General features: G+C 38.3%; 1 protein-coding gene across 2 annotated transcripts in view; it reads left to right on the forward strand.

The window, feature by feature from the left end:
* LOC109090002 (pappalysin-1-like) overlaps positions 1-27479 on the forward strand; it is a 122586-nt gene that overhangs the window by 83190 nt on the left and 11917 nt on the right. The window contains exons 16-23 of one of the 2 annotated variants that reach the window (XM_042757173.1): positions 10450-10633; positions 11480-11681; positions 11845-12037; positions 13065-13212; positions 18490-18605; positions 25183-25254; positions 25355-25405; positions 26836-26934. In XM_042757173.1, the coding sequence (XP_042613107.1) occupies positions 10450-10633; positions 11480-11681; positions 11845-12037; positions 13065-13212; positions 18490-18605; positions 25183-25254; positions 25355-25405; positions 26836-26934 (1065 nt within the window). The remainder of the gene's footprint in view (positions 1-10449; positions 10634-11479; positions 11682-11844; positions 12038-13064; positions 13213-18489; positions 18606-25182; positions 25255-25354; positions 25406-26835; positions 26935-27479) is intronic. The other variant, XM_042757174.1, reaches the window with a different exon arrangement.

Consider the following 27479-nt stretch of genomic DNA (forward strand, 5'->3'; position numbering starts at 1 on the left):
TGCAGAAGGAAGCTGCTCTGCGAGTCCATCCCCGGAGCACCTGTACTGAGGGCTCCTGTAAGCATGAGGCAATTATGAGACCCATGCCACTTAGGCTGAGGACAGCATAACATAATCCTCTCCACTTACAAAGGGGATTAGGTCAAATTAAGTGGACAAGATCCGTGCCTGCAAGGCAGGGAAATCCAAGTTATAAAATCTATTAAATGTAAAGATTTTACCAATATAAATCCCACTGGACTACAACCAGGAGGAGGCCATTCCTCTGGTAGAGTGGGCCCTCCCACCTATAGGACACACCACCATTGACGAGAAAATCTCTGCTTTGTAACCAGCAGCCCTTTAGAGCACCCCCCAAAGCATACACATTTGGGCAGAAAGACCACTCACTGACTGGGAGACAAAGAGGTCTTGACTAAACTGATTCTTAACCCAAGCCGTTCCAGGTGACTAAGCAGCAGGGACCTGTGAGAGATGAGTTCCCGTTCTGATCTGGATAAGACCAGTCAATCATCGAAGTAATTCAGAATGCAGATTCCCATCTGTCTCGAAAGGGAAAGAGCTATGGGTTTTACCCAAACCCATCTATGCATTTTGTAAAAGTGCATGGGGCCAGAGACAGTCCGAATGGCAGGACTATATACTGATAGACCACTCCCTCAAATGCAAATCTCAAAAACGGTTTGTAATGGGGGCTATTTGGATGTGAAAGTAAGTGTCTTTCAGATCCACTGATAGGAACCAGTCCTCGGGGCATACTTGTATGAAGGCCTGTTTCAAAGTCAACATCTTGAACAGCCATCTTATTAGCAAGTGGTTCAGATGCCTGAGATGGAGAATGGGTCTGAGCCCACCATCTTTTTGAGAATGAGGAAGTAATTTCGCTGTTCATTAGAGTAACCATTTCCACAGCTCCTTTTGCAAGCAGTGTTTGTACTTCAGACTGGAGAACATGAGCATTGTTGTCCCTTACTGAAGGTTGAATGATTCCTCTGAAGCAGGCGGTCTGTGAGTGAACTGAAGTGAGTCGCATCATTCTTTGGTTTTTAGAAAACAACTTGACACATCCAGTATAGCTTCCCAAGCCTGAAGCCAGATGGCAAGTGGTTTTAGTTTTTCGAATGGTAGTTCAACGCACGGGGATGGGGAAGTGACTTTTATGGTAATGAGGAGAGCAGAAATGCTCTTTTGAGTATGTGGGTCCGCTATCACAGCAGTAGTTTGCATGGGCACGCACTGAATGGGAAGGATACGCCCAGCTTAAATGGGGCTTCTTTTGCTCAGTGCTAAATGGAGAGCAAGTGCCTAACTTCTTCGAGGGAGTGCTGACCTTGGAAAGAACTGATCCTGTCCTCTTCCTCTCTATGTTTTGATCAGGACAGCTTCTGAGGCTCAGGGTCTAATGTGACTCTGGGGGCAGGGACCTTGATGCTTCAGAAATGGGTAGCATTTCGTGGTCCAATGGCGCTGCTGAAGCCCAGGCTCAGGTTTATGCTGGGGTTGAGGTGGCACTGGCTTGGCAGGCTGCTGAGAGGATGGAACCTTCTGGCTACTTGAAACGGCCACTGCACTGGAGCACTCTAGCAGGAAGTGACACATTGCCTGGGATGACTTATTTGCCGCTGTGAACTGCTTGGCACATCCATCCACGGCGGGGCCAAACAGTCTCCTGGGAGATACTGGTGAGTCTAGGAAGGTGACCATGTCAGCGTCACTGATCTATGTCAGATTCAGTCAAAGGTGGCGCTCCAGCACCACCAAGTTGGCCATGGACTTGCCAGTCACCTGCACAGTGGCCTTAGTAGTGCACAGAACCGAGTCAGTCACTGGGTGGAGCTCTTTGAAGTCATCAGAACTCTGGCTGACTCATCCATGGTGCTGAGAAGTTTGGCCTTAAGTACCGCCATTGTGTGAAGCACTGAGCCAGCCTGGCCAGCCACTTAATAAGCCCTGTTTGCAATGGTAGTCCTGCAGATTGGTGCGCTTCATTGGCTTTCAACCCCAGGGCTGATGGAGGGCACAGATGCACAGCGACTGCCTCTTCTGAGGAGTGAGCTTGCTATAACCTTGTTCTTCAGTGGCGTCAACAGTGGTGAGAGCGGTAGAAGTAGAGGGATTAACGCGGACCAAGTTGGGTGCACGCTACATTCTGGTGAGTTCCTCATGAATTCTTGAGATCCTCCACGGCCTTGGTTAGAACGCGGATCAGCTCGCTGCCCACGGTGGGCTGTGTTGTCTGTTTTGGAGACAAGGTTTCAGGCTTTTCACTGGAACACGCCCACTCTTCAGGATCTGAAGCCATCTATGACATGGTGACAGCCTCCTCCTCAGATCTGCCGAAGGAAATCAATCCTCTTGCAGCCTACGAGGGGCGCTGATCCTCACATGTGAAACACACAGGCAAACCGAGACATTGCGGAGAGAGTGAAGCATGTGGGAGCTGCACTGGCATGAATTCACTCAAGCCCAGTGTTTGAGCTCTGCTGCTCCGTTGTTACTTCCTCCTAGGCAAGAGAGGAAATGGGAGAGGAGAGCGGGGAGGACCGCCTTCATTTAAGAAGGTGCTCCACGAGCAGAGCAGGGCAAGACTAATGCTCTCGCTGTCCTCAGAGCTGACTTATATAGTGGTTGGCTCCACCCCTTTTGAAAGGGTTGAAGCACCAATGGTGAACAAATCAGGCTTCAGTATCGGAGTAACAGGAGTTTTCCCAGAATTGTAATCGAAGAAACGGTAGAGACCGAAAGGGAACCACTTTTTTTTTTATTATTATATTTTTTAAAAGTGACCCCTCAAGTCATTCCAAACCCATAACACTTACATAAAACTGTTTTTCATTCTGTCTCATCATTTTTGTCCATCCATTGACAGTCCATGAAACCCAAACTTTCAAGCATCAAATACTACAAAAGGACATTAAAAAAAGTAATATTTTTATTCATAACACACAAAAAAATTTAACAATTTAATCCAAGCTTCTGGAGGAGACACGCTTAAATGTGATTAACTGATTTATTTTAGGCTTTTATTCACATGCAAACACTAAACAACCCACATACACTGAGCACATCAAATATGGTAAACATAAGCTCAACTGTACTTACTTGACGCAAACTCAAAGTCTGATGGGTTTGGGAAAATATGAGGTTGAGAAAATGACAATTTTTTTTACATTTTAATCATTGTTTGATATAGTGATGCATTTAAACAAAAGCATTGGTGTGTGCATTTCAGTAAATCAGTGAAGCGATGGCTGTGTTTAATTAGGCACAGTAGCCTAAATGAGGTGAACCACTCAAACCACTCAAACCACTAAATTTGTATAAAAAAAGAAAAACTCGCCATCCACACAAACATTTTTCTTTCTTCATTTCTCTCTGACTGAGCATTTATTGGCTTTATCCCAGTGTTGTAAATGTGTTTGTTATGGATTTGTTTGTGTGTTTATTATTGTGTGCATGTGTGTGTGTGTGTGTGTGTGTGTGTGTGTGTGTGTGTGTGTGTGTCTCTATGAGTCTACCACATTTGCAAAGAATATAATCAGTCCAAACACTCACCAAGACTGTTCTGCTACTATCCCCAACAGAAATGCATGTATTTATGTGTGTAAATCTGTTTAAATATGGCTTTCCCAGTTCTCTAGGTTCCCAAAGCTGCTTTTGAACAATATGCATTTTGTTTAACGCTATGCAGATAGTTGTATTTTAGTACCATTAAGGTTAGGTCATGTCATGACGTGCATGTCAACTAACTCTCATAAAGAGCATTAGTAGACTGTTAGATTAGGGTTAGGGTTAGTAGAAAAAGTTGGCATGTTCTTGCAGTTACTTATAATCATTTGAATGTCTGTTGGGGAACCATCAAAAATAAAGTGTTAGCAGATATTTAGCACACAGTCTGCTAATACTCCAATGACTGCAAGTTGATATGGAGTTGCAAAGTTAATTATAGTTCAAAGAATGTCTAAAGTGGACCATCAGAATAGAGTGTTACCTTAATAACCCTGATACAGATGTTTCAAATTTGATTATATTTGAACAGATACTGAACACATGATGTTTCTTGCATGATTCAAGCTTACTTTACAAAGGGCAGGATATTATGCAATCTTTATAAAGCGTGCCTGCTTCGCTCTGATGCATGCATGCCTGTAGGTCAGCAGTTACCTGCATATACCCATGTTTTCTTCTCAAGAGTATAAATGACCTTGTCTGATGTGATATTGTAATTCAGCCTTCACTCCTAGTTCAGTCACTTTTGGGAATTCTGTACAGATATTCTAAACATATTGATTGAGTTACCATGTGGAAAGCATGTGTTTTGTACAGAGAAATATGAAAGTGAGTAATGGCCGGGTAAGAAGATATTGTTGTGGTGTATCAAATAGTCAAAGGAAAGGCTAAAGTATATGAGAGAGAAAGAATATCTGCCTGAGCTTATCAATAACGTGTGTATCTAGTGTTATAGTCCTCCTTTATCAACCCAACCAAATGCTTCATGATGAAGTGTATAAGTTCTGTTATAGGACAAAACAATATTTGCAAGTGATATTAAATATATTTTTAAATTGCTTAAATTTTGTAGCTATCTGATTTGGTTTATGTGATTAAATGTTAGAGATCCCTATACATGTTTGTGGATTTAAGAGCTTTTGCAGATTCAGAAAATATTGTCACATGCAGATGTTTGGCAAGTCAAACAAATCCAAAGCTTAAGAATAAGCTTTCAGTGTAAAACCCAACCTGCATCTGTGTGTACCTCAAAATTGTGTTGTTTATTTAAAAATAGTGTAAACTTTGAAATCTCTTAAAAATCTCTCAAATAATCACAGAGAAATGTCAAGTAACACAATGAATTAAAATCTAAATTTTGAAGTAAAAGGACTGAAATAGCTTTTTCTTGTAAAATGTACTCTAATACTCCAGTAAGTCTGATCCAACCAGAGAGTTTCTTTAGGTGTTTTAAAAGCACGTTATACATTGAAGTTGCGAGATAAGGGATAACAGCAAAATCCTGGGGCAAATATGTTTCAAGAGCTGTAACCAAATTTAAGGCCGTTTCAGGGCATTTTTTTGAATTATTTTGGTCAAGAGAATGTGTCAACATTTTTGCACAGCGTTGTCCAAACTACACACGTTGTCTTCTTATTATCAGAACTTTGTGTATCATGTGATGCTTTAGAGAAAGTTGTATATGTTTTGCCTTTGGATTGTACTCCCTACTCACTAAGCTCTGCTTCAAACAAAATTGAATGTCTGCTTTCTACATAGGCAGCATCCTAACTGAAATGAGTTGTGTCATTTGGAACAATAAATAGGTAGCAGCTCCTTGCAGCAAATAAACGGGGCTCCTTGAGAAGACTCAACTCTCAATTGATTGCAGACTGTGTTTGGCATTAGTACACAATACACAAAACAGAAATATTGGGCTAAATTGTCTCAGGACGTCTACCATATTGGATGTATGTTTTGCACTGTAGTACTTATCATTGGAAAAATTGTAACCGCTAACTTGGATCACGTGAAGCACATCAGCCAATACTGACATCAGTGCTAAACATTTACAGTTTTATGACAGTTGCATTTATGTTGTACTGTTAAATTCCTGGTCAGTTTGGTGCACATAATTTCATTATTTAAGTTAGTTTTTTTAAGATTGGGGATTATTCTGTTCATATACAAACAGGTATAGCTAGCAGCAAGCAGCAATATGGGGCCTGTTATAGATAGATAGATAGATAGATAGATAGATAGATAGATAGAATGGCACCAAATTAACACGGTAACCAATCTGCACGCTAAGCTAACTAGCATAAGTCAAAAAACACAGGCACAGTCGACTTCGATGAGTATTTCTCGGGAATGGAAGCAAATATCAAAAATGTATTCAGTCATATCTGTGCGGCTCGGTCCAAAGATCTTCTGATCAGAATTTGGACAAAATTGTACAATTTTTAGGAGGAGTAGTGAAAAAACAACTATTAATTTACTTCAAGATGGTGAACAAACAAAATGATTAAACACTTAAAAATTAGATATCATCAAAATATTGACAAAGAAAACAAAATTTGGACACTGCTTTCAAAAGTCATAAGCATTTCTGCAAAACTCCTTATATTTCTGGGACACTAGGTGGCGCTGTGTTCAAACTTCTCAGGTACCTCTGGGACATGCTGTAGATGGTGGCTACCAGTGTGCAAATATGTCAAATTGTTCAAAAGATATTGCAATTTATGACACATTTCAAAATGGTGGACAGGTTGATGATCAGATGCTGGTATCCCCCAATTTGATATGACTCAAGGACTCCATAGACATCAAGGTCAATTTTTTCTGACAAACTGTTCAAAAGTTGTAAGACAATAAATGTTAATTTTTCCTGACCCATAGGTGGCACTGTTGTCAACTTTGGCATGTTCCCTCAGATCATGGTGCTGATATAGCTAACCAAGTTTTGTTTCGATTGATCAAAGTTTTGCCGAGATATTATGGAATTACATTTGGTTCAATAAAAATGAACGTAACTTTATAAAACTGAACGTAACTTTTTCAGAAACTATCAAAAATATTCCATTACAAAAGGAGAAAAACACAATGAAAATGAAAAAAATTAACTCAGTTGCACAAATTTAACAGGCTCTTCAAATATGCTTCATTCTTTGTTGATGTTTTTCATAGATTTGTTTTTGCTAATCGTGGATTCTGAATGCATTGTCACAGATTTCGCTTACGTTTCGCAGTTTTTCGTTTGGTGTTTTGACACAAACCTCTCGTGGGGGCGGGCTTAACAGTGATCTACTCTGATTGGATAGTGAGCTTTTGATGGACAGGTGCTCTATGACCGGGAAGTACAGACGCCGCCCACTCAGTGGCGCGCATATTGGAAAGCTCTCGCGGTGATTAAATCTGGTCTCTACCGCAAAAATTCTTTTTCACAGACAAAGTGAAAAATTTATTTTAAGCTCATACACAGGTTCTACCCTGTAAAGAAGTTTATACAAAGATTTAAATCTGACATCGATTTTACAAGCTCTTTTTGTTCGAGTTCTGAAGAAACTGTACACTTAGTTTGGTCATGTCACTACACTCAGAAACTTTTGGATGATATTGGTGTGTTTGTCAAGTAAGATTTTGCCAGGCTTCTCAGTACATATGAAAACATTATATTTGGGTATTATGACTCTGAGCCCCCACAAACGAAAATATCAGTTTTTGTATTAATTTAAATTTTTTCCTAAACAAATTTTCACATTCACAAATGCAAATTCTCCGACTGTAAACCTGTCTTCTCTGTTTTCCTAAAATAAATCGAAAACTATTTGAATGTAATCTCAGTATCTACTAATAAGAAAGCTATAAGGACTGTTAGAATTTGCTCTGCCTTTGATCTCCTTGTGTAATTTTGATTAGATTTTGGCCCTCTTTTTCTTTAGTTCTATTTTATTCTTTATTGGTTTTTTTTTTTTTTTTTTTTTTTGTGGTTGATATTATGTGATGCATGTTTATACTTTTGTATGTTTTTGTTCTCTGCATTAATAAAAAAAGAAAAAGAAAAAAAAGCTCTCACGCTGATTTGTATGCAATATGTTGTGCCTTGTATTACTAAATATGTAAATAATATTTGACCTTCGATTGTCTCAGTCTGTAAAGATGAGCTCTCAGGAGAGACACGGAGTGGCATCATCTTCCTCCTCCGCTTGTCCTTCAAGGCACCTTGAAGTAAGCTTGTGTTACTGAAGTAACCAATAACATCGATACAAGTTTTTCATGTTACAGTGTGCAACTGTTTGTTTTGCGGGTTATTATTGTCATTCAGTAACACAAGCTTACTTCAAGCTGCCTTGAAGGACAAGAGCTCATCTTTACAGACTGAGACGATCGAAGGCGGCAAAATATTATTTACATATTTAGTAATACAAATCACAGCGAGAGCTTTCCAATATGCGCGCCACATTTTATTTAAATGCGAGAGCTTTCCGAGAGCACCTGTTTATCAATAGCTCACTATCCAATCAGAGTTAGATCACTGAAAAATTTAAGCCCGCCCCCACGAGAAGTTTGTGTCAAAAACACCAAACGAAAAACTGCGAAACTTAAGTGAAATCTGTGGCAATGCATTCAGAATCCACGATTAGCGAAAACGAATCTTTGGAAAACATTAACAAAGAAGAAGCATATTTGAAGAGCCTGTTAAATTTGTGCGACTGCGTTCATTTTTTTCATTTTCATTTGTTTGTTTTCTTCTTTTGTAATGGCATATTTTTGATAGTTTTTCTGAAAAAGTTACGTTCAGTTTTATAATGTTTTTTTTCCCTAAACCAAAGTTACGTTCAGTTTTTATAAAGTTTCGTTCATTTTTTATAGAAGCAAATGTAATTCCATAAGATATAGCCTTTGGGTCAAACATTTTAAGTCTTAGACAAAACATTTTGTACATTTTGCATATTTTGTGGGGGGGCGGTTAAATATTATTTACATATTTAGTAATACAAATCACAGCGAGAGCTTTCCAATATGCGCGCCACCCCGTGCCACCCCTTTAGTTATGAAAAGTCAAAATATATTTGAGCTATACTCCTAGAATCCATGTTTTCATTATTATACGGTAGAGGGCACTAGTACACATCTTCTGCACAGAATTTCCCAAAAAATCATAACTGAAGAAGAAAAAGAAACAACAGATACTAACACATGTAATCTAACGCGATCATCTGACATGAAACAGCATCAAAACTGTAACGTTATGGAATAAAATGTCGACGGATGAAGAGGTAATAATTACAGTCAAGCTTTGGGGTGTTGATCGAATTCATAGTTTTTTTTTTTTTTCAGCTTTTGGTTCAAAATGTTATTTCTTTATTTTTTATGAAACTTACCCACATTAAAGTGTTTAAAAAAAGAATGCATGAAGCTAGAATAAAATGTTTTTGTTTACAAGCAGATACCCTGTTCTTTCTTTGGATGTTTTGTATGTTCAGATATTCATATAACAAAATATATACAAATGAAAACCTAAATAGGGACATAGTAGTATACTTAAAATATGATGTAAAGTTCACTTAAAAAAAAAAAACTTATGAGTATGCTTGCAGTATAAAACTACTAAACTAGTAGTTTACTGACACTATACTTCAAACTGTACAAAGTGTTTAATTAGTAAACTGTCAGTATACCTATAAGTTCACTTTTAGTATAATTACAGTACAAACTACAAACATAGAGGTAAACTAGTTGTGTACTCAAAGTTTGCTACTGTTTTTGTTTTAGTATACTTAAAAGTATACTTTTATATACTAGAAAGTTGGCCAATTTAATCCCAATGAGTATTGAAACAGTACACTTACAAGTATACTAATAGAACACTGATATTTATATACTTGCTACATAAAGTATACTTAAAAATATACTTGAACTTTACTTAAGTATACTTAATAAATTAAACTTGAAGTATACTAATTTTTGGTAAGGGAAAGTAAACAAACAAGTGAACAAACCAAATGATTTATAAAACATAGAAGTAAAACAAACAAAGGATACACATCCTAGATGCTGAGTGACAGCAAGCCAACACACCTGGTTGTGATAAACAAAAAAAAAAAATTAGTAATATGAAAGATAATAAGCAAAATATATGTAATAACTTAATACTGATCTTCATTGTGTTATGTGCAGGGGAAAACCTTTTTGGAGCAGTATGACTAGTGTTTAGCACAGCCCTGGTGAGATTAGTTTGAGGCACGGCACTCCGTTCCATTAGGTGGCGCTAGCAAACACTTCTTCTCTGTGCTGTTTGAGTTGGTCGCACGGCTTGCTCCATTGAGCTATGCCTATGACAGGTCAACGTAGCACAAACTCTTTAAATACCTCACTGTTTCGTCCCACTTTCTGTGTGCTTCCCACAGGGGAATGAACCCAGCAGTTTATTCAGCACTAAATTTATTCTCAGCTTTATTTTATAAAAATCAGTACACATTTCACAGCTCTCAAGGTGGATGTTTGTACAATTATACTAAAAAGCCTTTTAAGTATAAAAGTATAAACTTTCAATCAGACGACGTAAGGCATGTCGTAGATTATGTGTGTCAAGTTTTGATCATGTTGATCACTTAGAAGCCTTAGAAATGTGCATATCAAATATGATAGGTTCATGAAGGTTTAATATAATGGTTTTACAGGGTTAAAATGTCATCTAGTTTGGTAGCTCAGTAGTTTTCGGATGAGTGCTACTGCTTGAATATTTTGTGCCTGTTTCATCAAACAACACAATGCACGATTAATGGCAATTCATTCCTCTTGCAAATTGCTAAAGCACTAGTTAGTAGTGCAGCTTTCAGGCCTGTGAGAGGAACAGATGTGTCCTTTACTGTGATATCAGCCTCGTGTACTTTGTGGTCAGCAGGACACATTGAACTGCACTGAACTCATTGAAAATCTGACGTCTTTTCTTTGTAGACGGACTCAACCGTGACCATCACCTGTGCTGATAGGCAATGGAACAAGCAAGTATCTTGTGAGCCGGTTGACTGTGGGCTTCCAGATAAGTATCATGTGCACCCTGCCCATTTTGATTTCCCAGAAGGCACCACCTACGGCAAGAAGAGCACGTTCCAGTGCAAGGAGCCTGCTCAGCTTGTGGGTGAGAAACCCTGGAAAAACTCTGTGTGACTGGACTTTGATGCAGTGAAAAGAAAAAAGAAAATTACTTAGTGAAATAGGTCATCTTGGGTCATGGTAGATTTTCTTTCTCAGTATTCTGAGGATCCAGCATGTAGTATAAAATGCTTGTTGCAATGATGAGAACTAAATAAAGAATAAAACTTAATATAGCAGCTCGTATTGTAATAATCAAAATAAACTTTCTGATTATTACTTGGGAAATTGCGTCACACAATTTGTGATTTGCAGCTAACATGGAATTCAGTCATGTGCAGTCACAAGTATGTTTCATGATTGATAAGTGACTAAATTCCATTCTGAATTTAGAGGAACTATTCATTTTAGAACACATTTTAGTTCTTCACAATATGGTTAAAAACTATTCTCAGCAAATATTAATGCATTGGGATGCATTGCATTTTCAGCATCATTCCTTCAGTCTTCAGTGTCACATGATCCTTCAGAAATCATATGCTGGTTTGTGCACAAGAAATATTTCTGATTATTATCAATGTTGAAAACGGCTGTCCTGCTTCATATTTTTGTGGAAACTGTGATATATTTTATTTTCAGGATTATTTTCAGGAAAAGTACGACAGCATTTATTTAAAATAGAAAACTTTTGTAACATTATAAATGTCTTCACTATCACTTTTGATCAATTTAATGTATCCTTGCTGAATAGAAGTATTATTATTATTAACTGTTATTATTTTAATAATTCAATCAATCAATAAATTAATCAATCAGTCAGTCTTACTGACCTAAAACGTATATGTATTTGCGTGTGTTTATTTGATTTGTTCTGTCTGTCGCTCGTCTAAAGGCACTAATAACACTCTGACCTGTATGGAGGACGGTCTGTGGTCGTTTCCGGAGGCTTTGTGTGAGCTCCGCTGTCCCGTGCCTCCTCCTGTGCCCAGTGCTGTGCTGCAGACCAAACGTTGCAATGAGACGGGTCTTAAAGTGGGCACCCTCTGCAAATACAAATGCAAACCGGGATACCATGTGGCCAACAAGCCAAAGAGGTGCGTAAACATACAATCATCCAAAAATCAAAACAGGAACCGAAAAACACAACAACAATCACTCAGCATGCATGGTTAAGCAAAAATGGAGTTGACTTTTATCATCAAAATGAAATTTGACATGAACGGTTTCACAGCATATGAAACGTCTCGGTTCCTGCAGGAGAGCCTTTAAGCGTCAATGCACAGAAGATGGCCGCTGGTTAGAGGGCTCATGTGAGCCGGTCACCTGTCCACCTCCTCCGTCTGTCTTCTATGGTATGTACCAGTGCACAGATGGGTTCAAGTTTGACAGCACCTGCTGGATCCACTGCAACGGGGCCAACAACACGCTGAGACAACCACCATGCAAACAGGTACGACTTAGGATAACTAGTGACTTTTCAAGTACATGTCAACTATCTCTTATTAGAGTGTTAGTAGACTGTTAGGTTAGGGTTAATAGTAAAAGTTGACATGTACTTGCAAAGTTACTCAATAGAATGTGTGTTGGGGAACCTAGTGTTAGCAGACATTAAGCAGACAGTCTGCTTATACAGTTAATGACATTTATCAGTGACGTTAATCAATACTAATGACAAGAAATGAATTATTTTGTTCAGCAAGGATGCAATAAATTGATCAAAAGTTGCGGTAAATTACTACAATATGAGCTGCAGTAACATTTACACTACGGTTCAAAAGTTTGGGATCAGAAATTATTTCTTAAGGATCATGTGACACTTTATAGTGGAGTAATCAAAGGATCCTGAAAAATCATGTATCATGGTTTCCACAAAAATATGAAGCAGCACAACTTTTATCAACACTGATAATAATCAGAAATGTTTCTTGAGCATTCTTTGCACATTAGATTGATTTATGAAGGATCATATGACACTGAAGACTGGAGTAATAATGCTGAAAGTTCAGCTTTGATCACAGCAATATGTTAGATTTTACAATATATTCACACAGAAAACAGTTATTTATAATAATAATAATTCATGATATTACCGTTTTTATTGCATGTTTGATCAATCAAATTCAGCCTTGTGAGCAAAAGAGACTTCTTTCAAACGCATTAAAAAATACCCCAGTCTTTTGAAATTTAGTTTTTAGAGCTTCTTTACAGCTGAAGTTGCATTTGTTCCATTACATTAATACTGTTGTTTTCTTGTTTATTACTGTGAAGCTGCTTTTAAACAATTTGTATTGTATAAAATGGTACAGTATATAAATAAATGTGACTTAATTGACAAGTGTAAATCATGACAAAAAAAATAAATTTAAAACTCTTTAATTTGGTTTTTATATATATGCATGTCTTTACCTGTTCTTTCCACTAGCTGAAAGTTTAGAATGTCATAGTGAATGATGTAACGTGCTATGCCATCTCCACAGGGGCTCGGCACCAATGTCATCCGCTGCAGAAAGGATGGGAACTGGACCGGAAGCTTCCGCTTATGCCCTCAGCTGAAGGGTCAATGCTCTCTACCTCAGAACCTGCATCCCAGCATCCGCGTCAGCTGCAAGAAGGGCCATGGCATAGGTAAAAACTATACCGCAAACTTGTGCATTGTACAGAGAGACCAATTTCATTTTCCAGATTCATTCAGAGCCGTGCAGGTTACTTTTTATGTTGAAATAGAATTTATGATTTTGGTTACACACTTGTGTGTTTTGTTCAGCCTGATAAAACCATCAGAATTTAGATTCTTCAGATAAAAAAAAAATATCTCAAATTTGGCAGAATATCATCAGAACAGTTAGTACTGATCTATAATGTTTCGAAAATACATGACAGAATTGTTTATACAAGTGCTGGTAACCCTTTTCTGGGGTTGAGAACATCTCAGGTTACTTAGTTCAACCATGGTTCCCTGAAAAGGAGAACGAGATGCTGCTTCCCCTAGAGTGTGCTATGGGGAATGCCTCCGGCATGACGGTGTCTGAAGCACTCTAAACACGAAAATGTACTTGACATTGGCAGGTGGCAGCCTATGATGTCACAACTGGTGCGGCTGAGAGTATCAAAGAGCACCTGTGAAATATGTCATTAACATGGAGGAATTCCTGAATCATGCCAAAGGGACGCAGCGTCCTGTTCCCCTTCTCATGCAACCATGGTTACATTCATAACCTGAAACGTTCTCTTTCGAATGGGAACTCACAATAGAGGGTGCTATGGGGAACGATATACCCACTCCAACACGCTGAAGGGATGAGTGCTTTATTGGCTAAAGTCAAAGACCCAAAGGAGTCCTCACCCCTGCATCAGCAACACAATCTTAAGCCAGAGCTTCTCAAGAATGGAGGCCTCAAAAGAAAAAAGGAAGCCTAAATATGTTCTTATTCAGGCCATCATGCAAGGAGGCTCACATAGAGCCTAACGCTCAGAGCTAACTGGCCAGCGAATCTCCTGCAGAGTGGAGGCCTGAATACAACACCTCTAAAAATGAGAGGTGGCCTAGCAACACTCTGTAAGCGTGATTTCACCAAGTACAACATGTTCCTGGATCAACATCTTTGTTGATCCTGGAACAACATTCCAATCAACCAATCAGAATTGAGATATAACTTTTTAGGAAATATCTGTTTTGGTCTTACAATCAGAGTTAGGTGCTTCTACACCCTTGTTAATCAGCTATCATTTCCCATTGATTTTAGGAATAAATTATGGGTAGGGTTATGTTTTATGGCTAGGGATTGGGTTAAGCCTATATTTTTGGACAATAATGTTGATCCAGGTTCATCAAAAGATGTTGATCCAGGAACATGTCTTACTTGGCAAAATCATGGCGACCAGCAAAACTCCATACTAAGGCCAGTAGCCAAGGAGGCTCCCAGAGAGCCCAACATCCTAGCATCCTACCACCTAACTGAGCTCTAGAAGCAGAGGCCTCAATGAAGATAACTCTCTGTAGCGAGAGGAGGCCTGACAACTCTCACAGTAGATTGCTGGGCTCTAGTAGCGGAGGCCTCTGAATGACAACTCTCAAAATGAGGAGGCCTAACTACGCCCCACGCTCGGGAAATCCTGTAAGGAGCCTCACAGAGAGCCAACAACTCATAGATGCTGTCCTAGTGGAGCTTTGGCGAGTGGAGGCCTCAATGAAGATAGCTCTCTGCAGTGAGAGAAGGCCTGACAATGCTCACAGTGGATGGTAGAGATCTAGGAGTGGAGGCCTCAGTATGACATCTCTCTAAAACAAGAGGACGCCTAACTATGTCCCACGCTCAGGACATCTTGTAAGAAGGCTCACAGAGAGACTACAACTTACATATACTGTCCTAATGGAGCTCTAGCAAGCAAAATCCTTAATAAAGATAACACTCTGTGGTGGGAGGAGGCCTGATGATGCGTGCAGTAAATGGCCAAACTCTAGAAGTGGAGGCCTCAGCATGACAACTATCTAAAGTGCACGGCACGAGCCCGATTTCTGCTCCAAGAAGAAAATTGGATCGATACAGAGAAGATTCTTGTTATAAGATTCAAGCTATCTTGTGGGGAAGTCGTGGCCCTAATGGTTAGAGAGTCGGACTCCCAATCGAAGGGTTGTGAGTTCGAGTCTCGGGCCGGCAGGAATTGTTGGTGTGGGGGAGTGCATGTACAGTTCTCTCTCTCCACCTTCAGTACCATGACTTAGGTGCCCTTGAGCAAGGCATCGAAACCCCCAACTGCTCCCCGGGCGCCGCAGCATAAAAATGGCTGCCCACTGCTCCGGGTGTGTGTTCACAGTGTGTGTGTGTTCACTGCTCTGTGTGTGTGCACTTCGGATGGGTTAAATGCAGAGCACGAATTCTGAGTATGGGTCACCATACTTGGCTGAATGTCACGTCACTTTCACTTTCACCCCCACGGCGGCACATATACTAAAATTGGATCGATACAGAGAAGACTCCATCTTTTACGGGGAAGTTGTGGCCTAGTGGTTAGAGAGGTTGACTCCTAACCTTAAGGTTATGGGTTCAAGTCTTGGGCCGGCAATACCACGACTGAGGTGTCCTTGAGCAAGGCACCGAACCCCGTTCTGCTCCCCGGGCACTGCAGCATAAATGGCTGCCCACTGCTCCGGGTGAGTGTTCACGGTGTGTGCACTTTGGATGGCTTAAATGCAGAGCACAAATTCTGAGTATGGGTCACAATACTTGGCTGTATGTCACGTCACTTTCACTTTTTAAAGCGAGAGGAGAGCTAACTATGCCTCATGCTGAAGACATCTTGTAAGGATGCTCACAGAGAGCCTACAACTCACAAATGCTGCCCTAGTGGAGCTCTGGCAAGTGGAGGCCTCAATGAAGATAACTCTATGTAGTTAGAGGAGGCCTAACAATGCTTACAGTAGATGTCCCAGCTCTAGGAGCAGAGGCCTCAGCTTGACGGCTTTCTAAAACGAGAGGATGCCTAACAACATCCCTTACATTGGATACAGTGCAAGGAGGCTCACAGAGTACCTACAAACTGCAAAATTATGTCCTAGTAGAGCTCTGGCGGGCAGAAGCCTCAATAAAGATAACTCTCTCTAACAAGAGGAGGCCTGACGATGTTCACAATGGCTAAGGAGGCTCACAAAGAGCCTAGCAACTTGGCAAACACAAACTAAGCTCTGGAAACAAAAAAGGGATCAGCATGACAACTCTCTAAAGTCAAGAGTAGACTAACGATATCCCACGCTCAGGCCTCAGTAAGATAAGGCCCAGCACGTGAACTTACCATAATAATGGATTTCTGGAAAGGCACAAAGCAGTCAGAGTGTCCTCTTACCATAAACATGGATTTTTATTAAAGGCACAAAGCAGTCTGTACATGCTCTTACCAAAAACATAGAATTTAGAGAAGGCATGAAGCTACAGTGCGTGCTCTTATGATAAGCATGGATTTTAGAGAAGGCATTTACAAAGGAGGCTCACATAGAGCCTACAACTCACAATAACTATCTTAGTGGAGCTCTAAGGAGTGAGATAGATAACCCTCTAAAGTGGGAGGAGGTCTAACAACTCTCACAGTAGACAAGAAGGCTCACAGAGAGTCTAACAACCAAGGCCACTACCTAACTACATCACTTTTCTTTCTCTAATTCCTCATACTTAGATACATAAGGATCAAAAGTGTTATTTGAGGAAAACTTCCTGTTTGACTCGTCCGTGCTCTGCCTACAACCCCTGTGCTTAATCCGCCTCATCATAATGGCAGTTAGGGGACCTGACCATCGGGTCCAGGTGCTCAACTCAAGGAAGAGTCAATCTCAGTTGGATCCAATTACTGCTACAACATCGCAAAAAGTACACATTTAACCTCAAGCACGCTAGCTCAAAGGACAGATTATATTGCTCTGAAATGAATCATACGAGAACAGATTACTAATGATGCAAATGCCTTAAACCCCTTCAAGAGCTGAACATGCTCATAGAAAACACTAACTACTGTCCCTCTAGAGAGAGAAGAAAGAAGAACTCATGTACAAACAAATGGTATCCTGAAGACTAGAAAGAGGATGAAGTATTTCACAGGTGCTCTTTTATACTGTCAGTCTGCAGAAGTTGTGACGTCATAGGCTTCCACCTGCCAATGTCAAGTTCATTGTCCTGTTTAGACACATGCTTCAGACACCGGTCATGATGGAGGCATTCCTCATAGCACCCTCTAGGGGATGCAGTGCGAGTTCCCATTCAAAAGGGAACTACTGTTTTATATTATATTTTGGGAATAGAATACTATAGTGTGGTGTTTTCATGAAAAAAAATGGAAGTCATTGTTGTGATACAAGCGAATAAATAATTAAATGAATGAGTTAAATTAATACATCTTCAGAAAGGACACATTCAGTTGATCAAAATTGACAGTAAAGACATTCATGATGCTACAAAAGTTTATTTTAAATAAATTATTTTCTCCTGAACTTTCTATTCATCAAAGAATCTTGGAAAATGTGTCATAGTTTTCACAAAAAATGTGAAGCAGCACAACTATTTTTAACTTTGATAATCAGAAAAGTTTCTTGAGCAGCTAATCAGCACATTACAAAATTTTTCTGAAGGATCGTGTGACACTGAAGAATGGAGTAATGATGCTGAAAATTCAGCTTTGCATCACAGGAATAAAGAACATTTTGCAATATATTCACATGGCAAACAGCTATTTTAAATTGCATTAATATTTCAAAATATTAAAAAAAAAACCCTTAAACAAAAACTTATCAACCCCAACATTTTGAATGATAGTGTTGACATATTATGATGATTATTTGTTGTACTGTTTGTAATCAATGTCGTTGCCATAAAACAATTATATGATGCAAAATAGGCTCAATTGTTTCCATGCAAAATAAAATTTCTTTTCATTTTTAGTTAAATGTGATGTTACATTTACCCTAAAATTGATGCTGCAATCTCCTCTACACAGTATCAATGTAACAGCCTGCGATAATGAACGCGATATTGCATAGCTTGTCAGTGAACTACAGTTCTGTGTAGTAAATGCCTCTCCATTTGAAAGCAGGTGATGGAGATCTACTACTAATCACAGAACCGGCTTTACTGATAAGATGCACATGATCATCGCATTCGATTATTTGCACAGCCCTAGACAGAACTCAATACTTACAAAAACTTCATCAGAAGATATGCTGTAACATTCAGACCTTAACATAGTTAAACTGGAAGAAGTGTCCATTAAACTTCACTGAAGTGTCAACGTCTGTAATGGCCTTAGTGATGAGCAGACAAACTGTTTAGCTGTTCTCTTCAAACACTAAAGAAAGATGTTATGCAGTGTTCAAGATGTTACATGAACTGTGGACTTATGTTCTCTGTCTGTTTTTCTCAGGAAAGGAGTGTGAGTTGTCATGCAGAGACAATAACAATGATGTGGTCATTCTGCCAAGCAACATGACAGCCAGCAGCATTATGAGACATCACTGGATGAACCCTCCCAAAGTCAAGGTTTGTGTTTTTGTGTGCACCCTCTCAGCTTACTGGCAGGTAATGTTGCACCAGGATGACACATCCTGAATGTGACTCAAAGTTTGAGGTGACACTCCTTGAACAGCAGATATTGGATTGTGCCTGATGATTCATCAGTGTCATTCATCAATGTCTAGGCTCGGGACTTTAGGGTCAGCGAGAGGCACAGTCTAAGAGGAATTTGCAGCTAAAATGCCATTTATTATGTCCAAATTACATTCAGTTCCTTTTCATGCAGTTAAAATGATGCATAAGAAAAAAGATGAAAAAATGTTCATTTTCAGCATTTTTCAGATTTTTTTTTTTTTTTTTTAATATGCCAAATAAGGAAACAAATTGCATTAAAACTTCTGATTATATTCTGAATATTGTCAACTATAATGATAACACTTCTGTGTTTTTGAAAATATATTTTAAAAATATATTTTACCCTCCTTATATTTCAATCCAAGAAAATACATTCACATACATCACATACGAAAAAAACTTTATTTGCTGTCTGTAACGTGTATATATTAAATCAAAATAAATATTAATAAAACCTTAATATAGGCTGCTGTAAGATTGCAAATGTATTTTCTTTCCCCAGAATACATTTTGAAATATATGTTGGTACATATGAAGGTTTAAACTAAATGTTTTCAATTAAAAAAAATATATATTTCATTGAGCTTCAAGGTTTGCAACATATATTTATCATATATTTAAAATATATGTTGACCAGGTTTCTTAAAAGTAGCAAAGTGCATATTAAGACTGCATTAGGTCTGCATATGTTGTCGGTCAGTTTAATTTAAGACAGGTATGTCTTGTCAGGTTCATACAATGTGAGTCTTTAAAAAAAAAAAAAAAAATGAAACATCAAGATCCACCCATATAAAACATGCCAATGAGATTATACAAATTCATACGAATCAGCCACTAATTCACCAAAATGTAAAATGCTTACAAACTGCCATGAAAATGTGTTGAAATAACAATTCAGTCGTATTGTATATAGTATATGTATTTAATGGCTTCAAACTAAGTCACAAAGCTAACCATTTCATAAAATATAATATTGGTATGTATTTATATGTATTTATATATTCTGTACACAATGGTTTTAATGTGAACTGTTAACAATTACACTCACCTCTCAGGCCAACAAAACTGCATTAAAAGGAATGTCATAACTTTTTATTTGAAACATTGCCTTGTATTATATATAAAAACAATTATTATTATTAATAATAATAATAGTAATGTTATTAATTTTTATTTGAAAATTTGGGTTACAATAAATGTTCAGAATTAAGTTTTCCATGTAAATTTTTCAAAGTAAACTTCTTTCGTTAACTTCTGTCTCTGATCAGCAAACACATGCAGCAGTTGTAATTTTGCAATGTTGCAGACATCCAATTACTGTTCATTGGCATCAGGCTCAGGCATGCATGGCTTTCACAATTACCTGGCATTGGTAAAACAGGGTATGATTACAGTAATCTCTTAACTCATCTCAACCGCAACGAGGCTGAGGCCAAGTCATAAAAGTTAAAATGCCATCTGTAATCACTATAATTTCAACAATGACCCTATTACAGGCATTATGAGAAAAGCTTTAAATAAATATACCTGTCAGAAGAATTACATTGTTTTAGCGGTGACTCCTGGGTTTGACTGGGAGTGTTATGGCTGTTTTCAGGCGGTTTTACTGAACACCTGTCAGGCTCCACTGCAGGCCAGAACATGCAATCTTCAGTCTTTGCATGCTGGAAAACACTACACAATTTTAAAACCTGAATATATTTTACCAATTTACAGTATCATACACAAAGCGAAACATCTCAGGATAGGTATGTAGCCATGGCTCCCCTAGAGGGAATGAGACATTGCATCCTCTAGTGCAGTGGTTCCCAATCCTGGTCCTAGAGAGAACCCCGAACACTGCATGTTTTTGGTGTCTCTCTTATCTGACACACACATTTGAGGTCTTGGAGTCTTCACTAATGAGCTGATGAGTTGAATCAGGTGTGTTTGAATAGGGAGACATCTAAAATGTGCAGTGTTGGGGGTTCTTCGGGACCAGGATTGGGAATCACTGCTCTAGTGGACTGATGCCTGAAGCATGTGGAAAACACTCTGAATCCATTGGATTGCGCAGCTCGTGAGGTCATTAGCAGAGCAACCAGAAGTATGAGAGGGAGCCTGTAATGCATGTCAATTAATTATTTGTCTGAAGGAGATGTGAAACAGGCAGGCCCTAGGCATGGCAAGGAGATACAGTGTTTGGTTTCCTCTCGGGGGACCATGATTACATGCGTAACCCGAGATGTTCTCCTTCAAGTGAAAACGCACTGTGTCCTCTAGTAGCCACTATGGGAAACAAAATGCCCACTATGCCATGCCATGATCCACACCAACGATGCTCCAGACAGCAAAACAGCTTAGCAGAACAGCTGTCCTCAAACAGCTATGTTCCTAAAGACAATGAGCTACCTTCCTGAAAACCTAACACAGGGGAGACAGCCAAATCAAAGCATGAGGGATTTAGGGAGACTGCCTGCTTGAAAATACCCTGTAATCAGGGGAGGCATCCTAACAATTTAAAAAGGATCATTTTATTTTGCAAGAGAATATATTTTATTACCAAAACTTCTCATATACAGTACCAAAAACTACTACTGATAATGAATGATATTTCGAATTTGTGATCAAGAAAAAATAACTAAATAAAATAAATAAAACCTATTCTTAAATAAAAAAAACTGTTCGGACATGTCCACATTCAAGCATTCCATGCACTAGGCTTGATCAACTTGTCCTTTTACAGCAGATTTATTTCACAAACAACTGACAGTCTTAATATCATTTTCATTTACAATAATATATTCTAAAATTCTACATTAGTAACTTTTTGTGCCATCAGTAACTAAAAGCCTAAATTAAATCTGTTCATCATACAAAGTGATTGTATCTCTTCACAAGATTTGGGTTAAACCACTTGTTTCATATGGATTTGTTTTACGAAGTCTTTATGACCTTTTTGGGTCTTCAAAGTTTTTGTTACCTGGACTTTCAATGCAGGGACAGAAACGCTAAGGTTTCATTAAAAATACCTTAATATGTGCTTTGAGGATGAACCAAGGTTGTATGGGTTTGGAACAACATGAGGGTGAGTAAATGACAGTATTTTCATTTTTGATTGAACTCTTTAAGATGAGGGTATTTCAGGATTGATCGAAGATGCTAGACAAACTCACTGTGCTCGAACTGAATGCCATCCCCCCACATCTGTTGTGTTTAGATGGGCATTTGTGTCAAGTCAGGCGGTTTTAGGCAGAGAAATGAAACAACACATTTCTGATTGATTTGTGTAATTGATATGATCTTCCCTGGGTGGTAATTCGAGTCTGGAGACAGAGTGTGAAGGGAAGAGGAGGCCGAATCGATGTGGCTGAAATGTTCCAGGGGGGTTGGCTGAGGTGAGATCAATAACTGTTCTCTCAGCAGTAGCCACCCTGTGTCAATCGATGCTGTTTGAATTCCACAGCACCTGTTCCCTTCTGCACGCCAAGCAAGGGCATGATCTGTCCCGTAACTCCTGGATCCAGGGCTGCCCTGACTGACACTTGCACTAATGCTAATAGTCAAGCTGTGTTTGTTGGCCAGTGCGGTGAAACGATCCTTTAAATCCACACCGGCCAAGGTGTGGAAGTGGAAAAGCAAGCTGGCAATTGCACAATGCAGTTGCACATTGACTGAAGCATTGGTGGCCGTACAATTCCTCATTTTCCATTCTCACTTAATGCATATTTTGTTCTTTGTGTTCTGTTTCCTGGTGAGATGGGCCGTTGGCCCCGTGAATCAGTTATCTTGATGAATTGGCCCTCGAGAGTGATTCGTTTCAGGTTTCACCACTGACCTACTAAGATGCTCCTCTTATTTTCTCACTTATTAGCTTCCCTGACATCAGCAAAATGACTGTGCACATTGCTGATGCATTAGGTTGCCTTGGCAGACCGTGGCCTTTACATGATCTCAGCGTCACTTTGGAGAGTCGTTGTTCATGCTGGGTCCACTGAGGGGAGTACTAATATTAACCTCTAATTAATAAACCAAACCTTTATTAAAAGGCCTGAGAGCTAAATGTGATCTCGGGAGCTATGGGAGAGTGCTTTGGTAGAAGAGAGCGTGGACATCTAATTTGATATTGCTTATTCAGATGATGATGACATGCTAGTCTGAGGGAAACAAATTGATCTGAATTTTATTGGTGTGAGGTCAATCGGGCTAACAGGGTATAACATGTTCACCAAAGACTGCTACATGCAGAATCTCTCTGTATTTTGGGATAGTAACCAAAACATTGTCGGTTCAGACCCCTGTAAGTATTGATAAATGAACTTTACCATTATTCACCACTCAAGCTCAAGTTACTGCAGAAGGACTGAATCTCTCATAAGTGTACTGTAAGTTTTCCCACTAAATTATGAAAATACAACAAGACCAGTCAGTCTGGGACAGTTCTGTGAAAGCTTTTCTCTATACTAGATGGTGAAAATCTTCTGCAGTCTGAAGTATTTCCAATCAAATAGGCGATAGAGGCTATTTATGCTTAGTGAAAATAGCAGTATTTTTTAAGTGAGTGAGTGAAGTGACATACAGCCAAGTATGGTGACCCATACTCAGAATTTGTGCTCTGCATTTAACCCATCCAAAGTGCACACACACCCGGAGCAGTGGGCAGCCATTTATTCTGTGGCACCCGGGGAGCAGTTGGGGGTTCGGTACCTTGCTCAAGGGCACCTCAGTCGTGGTATTGCCGGCCCGAGACTCGAACCCACAACCTTAGGGTTAGGAATCAAACTCTCTAACCACTAGGCCACGACTAGTGATATCATATGCTATTCTGCTAATTACATATTGCAAATAGTGACAATTACCTGCACCTCAGCATTGCAATACGTTATAAAACAGTATGCAGTAATAACTTAGTGAGTGTAAACTTTCATTTTATTCAAATTATTAAATGGATGCCACCTTATTGGGACAAAAGCCCTTCCTAAACCCACCAACCCTACCAGGTACTTTATTTTCAACTGTTTGATTATTTCCTATTAAAAATAATAATCTGATGTGATTTGAAATTTGAAAAGGGAGAAAAAAAGTTTACCAAAAGTCAAATTCGAACCCGGGTCGATCGAATCAAAAAGAGTATGACATACACTTTACCATCTGCCCTACTGAATCTGATGATTGATGACCATCTTTTGTAATGTTGACTATCCCAATCACATGTTGGTGGGTGGAATTAGTTTAAATAGTTTCTGCCAAAGGTGGGCAGTAAATAGACTTTTTAATTTTTAAACTTCTAGATTTTTTTTCCTCCAACAGTTAAACAGTTGCCCACAGAAAAAAATTAAAAAAATAAAAAATAAATAAATAAAAATAAGAAAAAGCAGGGGGTGCACCCTCAGATGGCAAACACAGAGATTGGATTCGACTTTGTGATGGCAATGTTGCATCAAAATCACATGTTCTGCATGTCTTTCTGAAAACCTCTTCTTTCATTCCTCTTTTCAGCACATAGTTTGCAACAACATGCTGACGTGGTACCACCATAGTTGCCTGAAGTGAAGTGGGAAGTATTAGTCACATGCATAAAAGGCCTGTGAGTTGCATAACCATCTTTCCTAAACTTCTAAACCTCTTTCCTGTACTTCCCCTCCCCATGGCAACACATTATGCAGATTTCTCAAGAAGATTTATGAAGATGGTGATTAGAGTAACTCTTTGAAGTCCAGTACATGTCCAAGTGAAGTGATGTTCAGGTGCTCCTCATACTTGTCTGTTTGCCCCTCTGTGCCTTGCGAAAACTTTCACTTGGTGCGATATGTTTTCTAGTACAGAAGGCATATCTAAAATGTTTAAGTAACATCTCACCTACACCATACATGCCCTTTCTTGTTTGATAATTGTAAAAGGGATCTACACAATAAAAAGTTCATTCACCAATTTCTGCCACATCAGAAAATGGTTGGGTGTGGCTCTATCCTATAAGTTAAAATGTATTCTGCCTAGCTTCCTGTAGGGCTTGTCGATACATGTCATTTTTTTTAATTTGTAAATTGTAATATAGTTTCATAGAATGAGAAGAAAACCTAAAAATCAGTTTTAAGCCTATCAGGTTGCTTTCTTTATTTTCACAAGAGCATGCTAATGAAAAATGAACACCCTCTCTGTACAACACCTATAATTTGATAAAGATGCTGGAATCAGTAAATAAATAAAATTACAGTATACATGTTGACAAGATGTGGAAGTTATTTCTTTTTTCCAAGTTGGCCAGAGCCGAGAGACTTAAGGTAAACATTCCTGGTTTGGCTTTTTTTCTTTTTTTTTGTGGTTGGCATGTGGAGGGAACAGAACACTTACAGTAACTGAGCACCATTATGTGTCAATTTTCAGATGCAAACACAGAGATTGGACTCGACTTTGTGATGGCAATGGTGCATCAAAATCACATGTTCTGCATGTCTTTCTGAAAACCTCTTTCTTTCATTCCTCTTTTCAGCACATAGTTTGCACCATGGGCCTGAAGTGGTACCCCCATCCGGAAGTCCTTCACTGCATAAAAGGATGTGAGGTAAGACATCTGGACAAATGTCCATATCCTCTCAAATGGCTCTCTATCCTGTCTTCCCCTCCCTCATTGGCAACACTCTTGCCTTGACCTCCATTTGCAGAGGCCCAAGAAGATTTATGAAGATGAAGATGTAGAGGAACTCTACACTAAAGTCAGTACATGTCCAAGTGACTGTGATGTTCAGTGCTCCTCCTATCTTTCTGTTTTCCCCTCTGTGCCTGTCGATACCTGTCACTTGGTGCGATATGTTTCTAGTACAGACTGGCATATCTAAAAATGTTTAAGTAACTCTCACCTACACCATACATGCCCTTTCTTGTTTGATAAGAAGGGATCTGACAATAAAAAGGTTCAGTTCACCAATTTCTGCCACATAAAAAAGAAAATAATGTTTTGGTAAATCATAATTATAAGTTAAAAGTATAAGAAACTAAACTAAACTAAGGCTTTCTGTCATAATCATGTATAATTAACATAGTTATATAACTATGTCACAGTTATATCATATAATTTTTACTTAGTATCTTAAAATTTTGAAAGTTAAAATTATGAAAAACAAACTTGTAATTATGAAATACTAAGTCATAATGATGCTGAAAGCTGTAGCTTACAGTGTGAGAAACTAAGTTGTAAGACTAAACTAAACTAAGGCTTTCTGTCATAATTTTATTACTATGTCACAGTTATATCTCATAACTTAGTATTTCATAATTACAACTTTGTTTCTCATAATTTTGACTTTCAAAATTAAAATGCCTAAGTCATCATTATGTGATAAAAATTTTATTTATGGCAAAGCCAGTCTCATAATTTTGACTTTGTATCTCATCATTTGAACTTTTTTTCCTCATAATTTTGATTTAGTGTCTTATAATTTTTACTTTTTTTTTTAAATCCCATAATTCTGATTTAGTATAACATAACTTTTTTTTCATAATTATGACTTACCGTTATTATTCTTCCTTTTTTATCTCACAATTATGATGCATCATCACAGAATTTAGACTTTTTATCTTGTAACTGATGTAATAACTCATTTTGACTTTTTGTCTCATAATTGTATTTTTATTTATTTTTTTCTCATAATTATGACTTAGTATCATTTTTTTTATTTCATAATTGTGACTTACCTAATTTTGCCTGTTTCTCATAATTTTGACTTTGTATCTCTTAATTAATATTTGTATCATATGTATAGGTTAACTCTATCAACTTATTAAATAAATCATACATTTAAATTATTATTCAATCATTTTAACTTTTTGTCATAGTCATGACTTATGTTATAATTATTTACCATTTATAATTATTTTATTTTATTTTTATTCTTTTTCTTTCTTTCTTTCTTTCTTTCTTTCTTTCTTTCTTTCTTTCTTTCTTTATTTTTCTTTTTTTCTTTCTTTCTTTCTTAGCCCCCCCCCACGGCAACGGTTATGATTATTAAGCATAGGAATAGTGAAGATGTGGATGTGATTGTGTTTGGGTTGGCAGATGAGCTGTTTTCATCATGTAAGTAGACCGATGTCTCTCCATTTCTCCTGTTAGTGGTGCTCTGAGTTTCTCTCTCTGTTTTTATCTTAGCCTTTCATGGGTGACAATTACTGTGATGCAATCAACAACAGAGCCTACTGCAACTACGATGGAGGCGACTGCTGCCATTCCACTGTCAAGACTAAGAAGGTACCGTACATGTCTGCAACGTTTTTCTCCAGTTGTATATTTCATGGTCCATCATGTATGTCTAAATTCAAAACCTTACCAAGACTGACTAAATTTAGAAATGAAAGTCACTGACGAGCATGAGATGCTAAATATTACCACTGACCATCTGACTCGTATTGCACACAAGAATGGCAAACGCTTTCTGGCAAGCTCTAATCTGATTGGCTGCCTTTACATAATTTCTTGGACTCAGGATACACAGGTATTTATCAGTATGCCTGGAAACAAAAATGTTTTTGCAAAGTATCAAGTTTTTATGATGACCGCTTCTGAGAAACTAATCCCTGGATTTACCAATGTCTGCTAGATTAGTGGCACACAGTTTTTAAAAGCTATTCAGTTGTCTGTTTGATTTTTTTTTTTTTTTTTTTCACTTTCTGATTTTGCACTTTTTTTTTATTGTATTTGCACAATTAGTCATGGACTGGATTCCAGTTGTTGTGTTTTATTTTTTTTTTTTTTGTTTTTTTTTTTAACACTTATTATGGTATGATCTAATTCAG

The sequence above is a fragment of the Cyprinus carpio genome, chromosome A5 (assembly GCF_018340385.1).
Source record: "Cyprinus carpio isolate SPL01 chromosome A5, ASM1834038v1, whole genome shotgun sequence".
In the NCBI taxonomy this organism is placed as follows: domain Eukaryota; kingdom Metazoa; phylum Chordata; class Actinopteri; order Cypriniformes; family Cyprinidae; genus Cyprinus; species Cyprinus carpio.